This window comes from Lates calcarifer, linkage group LG4 (genome assembly GCF_001640805.2).
Source record: "Lates calcarifer isolate ASB-BC8 linkage group LG4, TLL_Latcal_v3, whole genome shotgun sequence".
NCBI classification, from domain to species: domain Eukaryota; kingdom Metazoa; phylum Chordata; class Actinopteri; family Centropomidae; genus Lates; species Lates calcarifer.
This window is the reverse complement of record NC_066836.1, coordinates 21,968,255-21,979,962: the sequence shown is the minus strand read 5'-3', so window position 1 is coordinate 21,979,962 and position 11,708 is coordinate 21,968,255. Positions and strand designations below refer to the sequence as shown.

Below are 11,708 nucleotides of genomic sequence, written 5' to 3'. Positions count from 1 at the left end.
AGTTCAATACAATTGAATGAACACGGAATTAAAATGCTATCTATTTTTATCATGTTGTTTTCCTATATTTCTATAATTATTTTTAAAGTTTTATTTGGTTTATTTCAACAATTTTACATGCAAAAATGACAGTCTGGTAGTTCCCTGCTTAATCTTCATATTGTGGCTTTATCATGACTCACACATAAATTAAGTTTTTAAAGATAACACTCTTATTTAATCAAAAACAACAATGAAGTGCACATAAGCATGGAAGTTTCTGTGAATATTTTGCAACAGTCTGATGCATTTGTTGCACAATATTACACTAGTGAACCTACCATGCATAATTGTGGCTTTACGTTGCACAACATTAGAAATTGCAGATGGAACAGATACTTGCTGCCTTCAGATGGCTGTAAAGATTTATTCACCAGAGTTAGTCACTAAGATAAAGCAAAGGCCATCAGTATAGAAGGCCTTTGATTATTATTTCACCAAATGACTGAATTGCCCTGGGAGCTCCACTGTGGCCTAGTTAGTTAGCCTAATTAAAATGTAGACCTATAAATATGAACTGGTAGAGTGACAGTGAATATTAATTAACATTAAATTACAAGGCATAATTGTGATTTTGTGTTAATTAGATTTGAATTTTAACTTGATGTTTAATAAACTGTGAAGTCACTTGTTCTTGATTAAAGCATTTGGCTACATCAACACCTTCTACCCCCTCCAACTGCACACAGTTATGCTGCACCATTTTCTTGGTAAATCAGTATGGAATGGGTTCTCACATGGCAAGTATAGTAAAAGATACATGAATCTGAGTTATAAACACCCCGAAGACAACCTTTACTGTACCATACAGTGCATTTGGAAAGTATTCAGACCCACATTTCGTTGTCTCACAGCCTTATGCCTGAATAAAAAAAATAAAACATTTTTTTTCTCATCAATCTACACTCAATACTTCATAATAAAAAAGTAAAATTGGCATAAGTATTTAGACCCTTTGCTTTATTCCTCCCTTCTTCTCATCTTTGAGATGTTTCTCCATTATGATTAGAGTCCAACTGTGGCATATTCAACTGATTCTATGATTTGGAAAGGCAAACACAAGCAATGAGGTTGACGGAACTGCCTGCAGAGCTCAGAGGCAGCATAACAGAGGTACCCAGTGGAACCCAACGGTCGCTCTGTCTGAGAGAGTGAGATCCAGTGTGTAGATGGAAGAAACTTCCAGAAGATGTGATTACTTAAGTCAGTGTGATATTTCAGTTTGTCCTTTTTAATAAATTTGCAATTTTTTTAAAATTCTATTTGTACCTTGTTATTATGTAGTACAAAGTGCAGATTGATTTGATTAGGGAAGTTGCAGGGAACTGCAACATAACAAAATGTGAAAAAAATTGAAGAAGTCTGAAGACTTTACTTAAGTACTGTATATTAATGTTATTTCATTTTACATGTTAGAACAGTGAGGGTTGAAAGCATTTTTTGAAACAAGGAAAGCGATGCCAGATAGATAAACCACTTTGTTTTTACTTAAGCAAGCTGAGCACAGAAGAACTGCTGAAAATGACATACAAGGTTTACTGACTTTCAGTGAGAAATTAGTGAAGTAAATGTAAAATCATATCAAGTATCATCCTGCTAAGTTTTCAAGCTCTCAAGAATATCATCACTGCCCTGCAGAAATCTTGTAAGTCCAGTCGCTGTGGAAACTGGCAGGTGACATTGGACCCACATGTAAAATAAAGCAAAAAACAAATAAACAAAAAATAGTTTCATTGACCTGAGACTAAACCAAACCATTGAAAACCTTTTTTTTTTAAATAATAAAATCAACCAGGTTCTATCAGTTACTGAGTTTTTGTCTAATTGGAAATAGAAGGATTTGCGGAACACTTACAGTATGCAAGTACTGGAGTGCACTGTGAATAGTGACTCAGAGTTTCACAACACCAAATCAAAACAAGTAACTGCAGAAAGTGTGACTGGCATTTACATGGAAAAGCTACATTACCACGTATCTTGGAGAATGTGTCTGTTGTTCTGTCTTGGTAGAAATACTGAAATACAAAAAGCAATACAGCCTTCGCTGGGAAATCAAACACAGAAACTAAATGTGCTTCTTATCTTAACATTGAATCTCCATATAAGGCATGAGTTTGTTTTATTATAAACATTTTTTTGGTCTTTGCACTCTGTTATCTAAAAAGCAATGTGCACTTGTCCACACCTGGGGTTAGATGGAGCGTTATTTACAGCGTTGTATCTGCAGACCTTTTTGTTACCACATCAGAAAATTTCTTTATGATTTTCAGCTCAAAAAATAACTCAACATTTAATATATTTTGCCATTCAGTTTGCTGATGTGTTCACCTTCTTTTGGTATAGACACACCACCAAGGACAGAACATCACTAACAGGCTTCTCACTCAAATGTTAAGCATAGATACAAGATTTCAAATGCCAGATAAAATGGAAGGCAGGGATTAAAAAGAAATATTCAAAGACAGTAACAGGGTTCAGGATTATCAAATTTTAAACTGTTAAGCATAACATAACAACTCATTCGCCACATATATAATATTATCCCATTTTCCCTTCCCCCGAGATTGTTCCGAAGCCAAAGAAAATACGGGTAGAAAAGGGGAAATCCTCTTCCATTAACTCATTTTTGAAGACCCCTTAAGAGTTCCTCTCTACATATCAAAATCGCCTTCATCTGTGCAAGGCAGAGGTCTTAGGTATACTTAATGACATTGGCTCTCTAAGGTTCCAATTCACAAAACCTGTCGGTGTAAGAGAGTTCAGTCGTACAGTTTGCCAAAAGCAGGGCAGTAACAGCAAACATCTCCTGGCTGGTACAGTAGAGTCTCTTATAGAGAGTCCAAGTATCAGCTGTGCTCTCACAAAATGACTCTACTTATCATCAAAGGGTAGCAATTTGTGATAAAAATGAGACACCAGAAAACCAGCCAAGAGTGACAATGACAAAAGCCCAGTCAGCCTTTAGAGTCGGATACTATTCCAGGCAGGTTGGGTCCAAAAAACCAACTTAGTAAGACTTCCCCTGTTCAGTCTAGGGTTGTCCCTGAAGCAGGAACTTCATTTTCCATCTGTAGTGTGACTCCTAAACCTGACTTGTCCATGAAGCTAGATAGCTAGCTGCACAGCTGGGCCAGCTCAGGTTCAGGAGATGCATTTGGAAGCTTGGAGTTGAAGGTCTGCAGGGAGTCCTTGATGCGTGCCACTTCTCCAGCCGAAAGCTTGAGCCGGTGGCGCAACAGACAAGAAAACAGGTCAAGTGGCTGTGGTGCTGGTGGAGACAGTCTGTTAATCCGGTCTCGCATCTCCAACAACATCAGAAAGGCAGCATCCTGTGTACCCTGCGTGTAGGGGTAGTCCAGCTGGAGAATCAGATCCTTGATGCCCTCAGGGTCAAAGTGCATGCTGTATCCAAACACTTTCAGCGTGTTGATCTTCATATACCCCAGGTTGGACGTCTGGTCATCCAAATCCAATGGTTCATAAAAGAGAGTTTCATTCACGGTTGGATCATCTGTGACTATACGGCTTCGCAGGTAGATGTGCACAGTTTCAAAGAAGGACTTCCATTTGCTGCCCAGAGACAGTGTCCAGTTGTAACACTGTGCCGTGACAACGGCATTCAGTCGAGTTCTCTCCCAGTCAGGGAAGTCAGGCTGGTTCACTGGCATGAACCAGCTCTCTGAGTGACTCCCACCAAAAGGATTCACGTAAATCGCAGGCACAGGCTCTAGTGTTGAATTTTTAGTTGAGCATATCTGGAAAGAAATGCCCATCAACATGTGGATGAGATTGGACTTATTTTTGTTACTCTTGAGTGTTAGCAACATTCTCTTCCTCCAGGCAGGATTGAACCAACTTCCCAAGCGGACATCATTGCTGATGTATATGGCATGGACCTCTATTCTGCTATCCAGTTGCTGAAGCAGGTACTTTACCTAAAGAGGGATAGATACAAGCACAAAGATAACTTTAGAACACAGTTAATTGATCTTCACTTGCCATCTTGGTGAAATGGCTTACTGACTTTAAAAAAATTATGGCATAAATATAAGAACCAATAATGAAATGCATTAAATCCATTAAATGTCCATATCTAACTAAAAAAAGAAGTGATAGAAATAGTAGTTAAGATTGCTGTTAACAGCTTTTGGTTAAGTTTGATGCTGAACTCACAACACTTCTTCTAGACTGGTTAGTAAATAGCTGTTAATGCTAACTAACTAAATATAGTTAACTTACTACTTAGATTGTACATTTACAGGACTGTAGTATCTGTGTCAGTTTGTGGTGTATGAGAGGCAATTAATAAGTTCATAGCCCAAGTCAGAAGGAGATGAGTTGCTCTCGTTACATACATGTGTAATTCAAATCTTTGAGTGATCAGGCAGAAAGTTTTGTGGTATTTATGTTTTGGGTAATTGAAAATTGCAAGTCAGCACTGCCTGAGAAAATGGAGAGCATTGGTTATCGAGCAGTCAAATGTGGATTTGAATACCTACTCTTTACCTGATCTGGCAACCTCGGGCTACTACATATTCCCCAAGATGAGGGAAGAGCTCACCTCGCCATTTTGACAGTGATGATGATATCATGGCGGCCGAGGACCACTTTCTTAACAATCTGACAGAAAATTAACAATCACCCCTTCATTTTTAAGTGTGGTTATTATCAGCATTTGTGTTTAGGCACAAAGAAACCAGTAACTGTGTCTTTTGATTTTTCATATGGTCTTTACAAGTAGATGCACTGCATTGTCTGGTCCACAAGGGTTTGAGAACCAATGGAATACATATATAATAAGCTCCAATAACCTCAGCATCAGGCATGTCCAAGTCAAAGTTCAGATAGTGGTCCAGGGACGCAGCGATGCTCGGCTGACAGGAACCAAGATGTAGGATGTTGCCATGGTGACAGGCTCCACAGCGAGTTGCATTGTCAGTGGCACAGGAGGAACAGGAGGTTGGGGAGGTGCCCACAATGCAAGGAATGACTCCCTGGCATGTGGGCTGCTCTACAGGGCAGCTACAGCTCTTCACCTCCTCAGAAAAGGAGCCCAACACTCCATGCTCATTGCAGTATAGCAGAGACTGGGTCCTGCTCAACCAAAACCCAACAGACCTACAAAGGGGGAAAGAGAAACACAATAATGCTGTTGCGTATAACATTATCCAACACAAAACACAGAGTATGTAACTGTTTAACAAATAATTTTACAAGAGCCTGGTTTCAAGTCTGTTACACCTCTTGCTACACTGTGCGGTTCAGCGTGGTTAGATGTGTGCCCTGTTGCTTCTGTAATTATGTCGAACACTGTTGTTTTGGTGTCCTGGGATATCCCTGTACATCACTGCACCATGAGAAGTTAAACAAATGAAGGTCAGCAAAAACAAGATTTTCAGGAAGTGTGTTAGTTGCTTAGGGAGTTGTTCATCTCATGTCACTTGAATTACTTTTCCATATTGTTCTGATCACTTTAGTTGTTGCCAAGAAGGGCATCCTATAGTGGCCCCAAGGACAAACCACATTCAAGAGAGAGCAAGCACAAACATCAAAGGAAACACCCTCCAAATCCAGAAATGCAGTAGATACCAAAATGCAAACAAGAATGAAATCACATTAAAGGAAACACGCTCCATATCCAGAATCTGGAAACACATACAAAGGTGAAACACATGGAATTGCCACACCTGAAGTGTTCTGGGCTTAACTAGGGATGTCAGTGATGATTATTTATTATTTGCCATTATTAATTGGATAAATTAAAAATATATTAACCAATAATGCAGAGGATGAGGACATGCAGCTTAACAGTCAGTAAATCTACACAGGTGTGCTGTAGTATCCACTTGCACCACTGGGTTGTACGTGTTACTGTTTAATGAAATGCAGTTACATGTGTTTGCTGACCAGCAGTAAGGGTCACAAAAAACATAAAATGAAGGTGCATCCTTGACTTTGAAATAAGTCACAGTGTGGCTCTCTGTGGCAGTTGTGTTGATGAACTGTTAGGAGAATGTTTCTCTCAGTTGAGGTCTGGCAGCTGTCCAGTTTAGATGCCTATCTGAGGCTCATGCTAATGTCAAATCCAGAAGTAGTGAGCAACTGTTCAGTAACACAGGCTGGTCTAGAGTTGAAGCTCGTTCCCTTTTAATGCTTTCCCTCCAGTTAAAATTATGTTTCCTGTAATGTCCCGGTTTGTGTTTGGCTAAGACTGCTAAATTCCCAAGTTCTTGTTACCTTATACAAAGGAACAATAGAAAGTATCCTAACTGGAAACATCACAAACTGGCATGGGTTGTGCATGGTCCAAGGGTCTGCAGTGAGTGATTAGAAACCACCCAGAACATCACTGGTACCCATACACTGGGCATTAGTGACATCAGTGAGGTGAGGTGCCTGCTCAGAGCCCACAGAATACTAATACTCACACCAGCCACAGCCTGTTCACCCTGCTGCCACCTGGCAAGCAATATAGCAGTATCCACTGACACACCACCAGACTAAGGAGAAGATTCTTTCCTGAAGCTGTGAGACTGCTGAATTCCTCCTCCACACTCCACCATGAAAACACTTTTTTGTGTTACACTATTTGTATGACTTCATTATTTATTCATACATATATACACTTATACAGTTTTTTGTGAGTATCATAAAGGGACTTCATCTGTAATTTTGTTAAACAATCTTGTGTTGCATAATGATAAACTGAATCTTGAGTCTTTATCTGACTGTTTATTAGCCAAATTGAACAATGCATAAATCTCTCCCACTGTGTGGATAATGTATGCATATTATTTTATTAAAAAAACAGCAAAACTGAAGTCCACTGTGGGGAGATTGGTATCACCAGTTTTGTGTTTAAAAAGGAAAAAAAAGGGGTCATCCTAATTTAATGTATGGTCTCCAATGAAGCCTGGAAGTTGTATGGTATTGTTTGCTATGTTTAATGCTTTGGATTTTTTCTGGCTAATCGCAACAGACAGGAGTAGAAGCTCCACAACTTTTAGTAAAGTTGGTATTTTATGTTGCTTAATTTCAAATTCAAGTATCTTGGTGTTATCTTAATCTACTCTTTATTTCTTAAATTGCCTAATTTAGCAAACTTAAGTTGTCAGTGATTAAAACATATGATTTATTTAAACAGTGATTTATTTCATAAATTGTTAATGGTTAACAGACAGCTGATCATTAATGTGGCTGACTATCGATAAAAAATACTTTACATTAGTTTTAGTATTTCCCAGCAGTTGATAATGTTACTTTATTCTAACTAGTATATGACTAGATGGTGACTCCCCTTGTATAGGTGCCGGGCAGTGACTGAGCTCCATGTACCTTACGTAGCTCTGATCTGGTGTGTTACTAGTGGCAACCTCAACTGGTACAGTTGGCAAGTGACAACCAGATTTGTCAGATCTGTCACCAAAACAATACTGACAGTCATCCTTTAGCTTAATATTGGAAAAATGAATAAAGTTTAAAAATAAAATGATCCAGTTAAAGCTAAACATAAGTTTTGACATAATTTATGAATTGATATGAATTGAAAGAATAAATGTATACTATATTTTAACTTCCATTTAATATTAATTATTTAATGGACAATATGATGATGTGTTTCATGCACTTTATCCAGGATTTATATATTTTTACCCCCCAGGAGTTAGTCTTTCTTCCTGAGCCAGCAGACCTACTCAAAACCCTAATAAGATCCAGAAAATGTCCTTAATTTATTGTGAACTGATTCCTCAATAACTAAGACTGCTTAATACTGACAGCAAAAGCTTATGTGGCCAACAGAAGAGATGTAGAACAAGGGGGAAGGGGGCAGCGTATGGAACAGGGGATGTGATTTCAACTTTTAATTTAACATAATCCCATTTATAATCTGTTTGATCATTCTTCATATGCCTCAATGGCTGAGTGGCTGCCAGGTCAATCAGGTCAATTCTAAACCAAGAGCCTATAGATCTACACATGGATTTTTTTCCCTCCATCAGCCCCAGGGGAGCTCCATACATTTGGTATGTTTGTGTAATGGGTAATTTTGCATGCCGAGACTTGACCAACACAGGCCAAGCAATCAGCCCCTACCGACAGGCACTGCACTAGAAGGTGAAAATCAAATTCACAGTCTGCTCCATATTATCTATAAATGGGATTATTTATCTATGGCAATTTGACACCTTTTTTGGAGGGTGGCTGTTTGGTATGACTGCAATAGAGATGAAAATGCAGACATACACAAATTACCATCCACTTTGATGCAGTAACAGTAGCAACAAGTTCAGACTGAAAATTGGCTATGCAGAGATTCTATCCCCAGGCTAAGTTCAGGAAATCTCACACAACAATGCTCAAATGCTCCAACAATTCCTTCCCCCTAGGACTGTGTAAATAGACAAAAATGAATGATGATAAAACAAATGGATTTGTGCAGAAGAAAATAGGGAGCTTTTGCAGCTGAGCAGCCCCTGATAACTTGTTGTTGCTGGTATGAAGGGGGTTAAGACTCTGAGTGACAGGGATGAGACACAGAGACAGAGCAAGGTAACACATAGGTAACTGGGGGAGAGAAATAAAGACAGAAAGCAAGGCAGAGTGCAAGAAGGGGGGATGGAGTGATGGGAAGAGGAAGAGGACTGTCAGGGAAATTAAAGTCCTCTGTAAACAAGTGCTGAACTGTCAGTCCAGGAAAGAACTTGATTACAGCATGCCACAACACCATGTACCTCACCCCAGAATGGCCCCCACAACCGGTAACAAGATCCTTCATCGCTCTTTCTCTTTCATTCTTTCAGTTGCCATCCTGTCTTCACGTCTCTCTTTCTTTCTGTTTACCACATTCTCTGTCTTTCCTTCCTCTGTCTCTTTACTTTTGCATTTTTTTCTGTATATATCTCTCCTACCCAGCCTCCTTCTCTCGCTTTTAAATCCAAGGTAAATGTGGGCTGTCAGATGATCATACAGGTTGAATATAATGCATCAATTTCGGTAAATTAGCTTCTACCTTATTTTTAGGTAAAACTGAAAGTGAGTGCATTCCAAGGTGAAAGCTGGAGGAGGAGGTCAACCTGTAAACTGTGATAAATATTACAGTGGACAGTTTGGATAACAATTTTATTGTTGACCTCTATGGTCATCTGACTACTCATGTTTCTTGTCCTGTCAGACTTATTTTTAGCTATTTTGCTGTTTCACAGCAATTACTTTGGTGACTATATTATCATAATAGATGGAACCAACTGCACTCTGAAAGATTTTCCTCTAAATTGCAATTGCATTTAAAGGAGACATTGCTAAACTTTATCTACATATCTGAATAAGGTATGTGTTTACATCCCTAAGGGACAGACTAAAGCTAGTAGCTAAACAGGTTTTGCTCATGTATTTTTTAAATAATGTTTATTGTTATTTATTATTATGATTACTGACAATCCATCTGGGAGTGTTGTGGGTCATTGATAAAGGTGATCCATGGCTGTACATCTACAGTATCTGAGAGTTTTGCCATTACTCTGTCATACTGCCCTGCAGTTTGACACAGTAAGACACATTTATTACTGTATAATCTGTTGACAATAGAGACTACTCAGTGCTGGAACAGCTGAAATCACAATGCCTTAAAGGGAGCACATACAGTATATACCCCACTCGCATGTTCCCATGTTCCTGTATGATAACTTTTTGGGGTTTCCTAGTGTGCCCCTCTTGAGGTGGGTTGTTAGAGAGCCCGCAGCTCTACTGAATCTGCACAAAACAGCCACCTAAACTCCCAGTAATGAGAAATGATGCCTTCTTTTTTTCAGTTTGTTTTGATATGTGTGTCCCAGTGGGCTACCTCTCTCGGGGGAGACTGATGCGAGGCTGGTTGGGGCAACGTTTGCTCAAGGTGAACAGCTTCCTGACGATCTTCTGAGCTTTGCCCAGGACCAGGGCAGTACTGGACTCCAGCTGGGCATACCGCTTCTGGATGGACAAGTCAGCTGACCAGAACTTGGCAATCATGGACACATTCAGGAACCGGTCAGTGGGCAAGCGCTTCAGGAAGGCTTTGAATTCATCTGCACGGAGTTAAACAGAGATAGGGAAAGGCATAGAGATAGAAAGGGACAGTGGAGAAGACGAAAAAGAACAAAATTAGTTAATAATGCCATTTTTGAGCACTGTAGACCTACTCACCACATGCTATTTTATCCCTTGTGGCATGCATAGATAATGACTGAGGAGCTGTGGGAATTTCATGTGTAATTAGAACACAAAAAAGCTGTTATGTTCTAATGAATTGCCATTACAAAGTAAACACCTGTGCTTCAATCTGCAGTTATACTCATTCGCCTCACTATTAGAAGCTCATCGTATTCACAGCAACATCATTTGCAAGACTGTTATTTAGAAACACTAGTCATCTGACAGTTGACTGTATGGTATCACGTACAGATGGCTGTATTCATTTATGTTGTAATTCTTTCTTTAAAAGCCAAAACAAGTTAGGTGAAAAACCGTAATCACAAGTTGAATGGACCAATAAAAGCATGTGGTAAAATGGTCCAAAGCCTAAAAACAGTTATGGATGTAATTTACACCACTTTCTGCAGCTGTCACAGCACATTTGTATCATTTGTATCAAATATAAGGCAGTACTTTAAATATATATATCTATATCTATCTATCTATCTATCTATCTATCTATCTATATATAGATAGATATATAAAATATAGGTATTGGAGTGCTACAAATGTGTGACACAACAGAGAAGGTAAATATGGCCTGTTTATCTAGTATAACTACACAATTAGCAGTGGAGCTAATCTTGGAATGACACATGAACACTCCAAGATGAAATAATGGATTTTTTTTCCTGTTCTCTCCATTCTGCTGACAGTGTATGAATGCAGCATTAACCCCTAAAAGCTCCAATATACTGGATTCTATATTCCCCATAATGTAACCAGCAACATCCTTTCATTAGACTTTTCCTGCTATGTATTTCAAACTCCATGCCCTCACTTTGTAATTCAGGCTTTGTTCAGGCTTCTTTAGAAAGCTCCCTCCCTAGAGAACTGCAGAACACATGCAATGTTATGCACTGTTTTTCACAGGTTGAGTAGCACTCCCAACAATTTGCAAAATTATTTTTATGTGAGTCCTTCTTTCCATGTGTCATGCCAAGAGCTCATAATTATCAACTTTAAGATGAAATAATAAATCAAGATTTTGTAACCTTTACTGAACAGCAGACACTCTGATCACAAGAGGTAATTACAGGGTAATGGCACACTAATTTTCCCATCACTCCCTAATGCTTTGTTTACACTTTGTTTTTTGTTTTCAGTCCATAATTCATATTTCCTTATAGATAGATAGAAATGATTTTTTTAAACTTCAAAGTACTGTCAAAGTGCTACAGATAGCATCAGACTGGGCTATGGCCACGGCTGTGGCATCAACATCGTCCCCTGAGTATGGTATACTTTAGCTTTTATTGCAATTGAAAATTCCCTGGACTTAAATGCAAGAGTCATGGGCTATACTTTCAGGAAATGTACCTGACTTTACTGGCCTCGTGCTGTTCTCAATAAAATCTCAGAACCAGTTAAGTTTTCCCTGATGAGTGTCTTAGAGAGAACATCTCCTAGTTTGTTGTACTACCTGGACATCTACTACT

At 38.9% G+C, this 11,708-nt stretch overlaps 1 protein-coding gene across 1 annotated transcript in view; it reads right to left on the bottom strand.

Annotated features, from left to right (window-relative positions):
- Positions 1 to 1,407: 1,407 nt before the first annotated feature.
- The window catches only part of brinp2 (bone morphogenetic protein/retinoic acid inducible neural-specific 2), a 182,126-nt gene continuing 171,825 nt past the window's right edge, over positions 1,408 to 11,708 (bottom strand). Inside the window, exons 7-9 of the mRNA XM_018695895.2 lie at positions 9,881 to 10,103; positions 4,851 to 5,157; positions 1,408 to 3,974 (exon numbers count right to left, since the gene is read on the bottom strand). Of these exons, the coding sequence (XP_018551411.1) occupies positions 3,153 to 3,974; positions 4,851 to 5,157; positions 9,881 to 10,103 (1,352 nt within the window). The 3' untranslated portion in view covers positions 1,408 to 3,152. The remainder of the gene's footprint in view (positions 3,975 to 4,850; positions 5,158 to 9,880; positions 10,104 to 11,708) is intronic.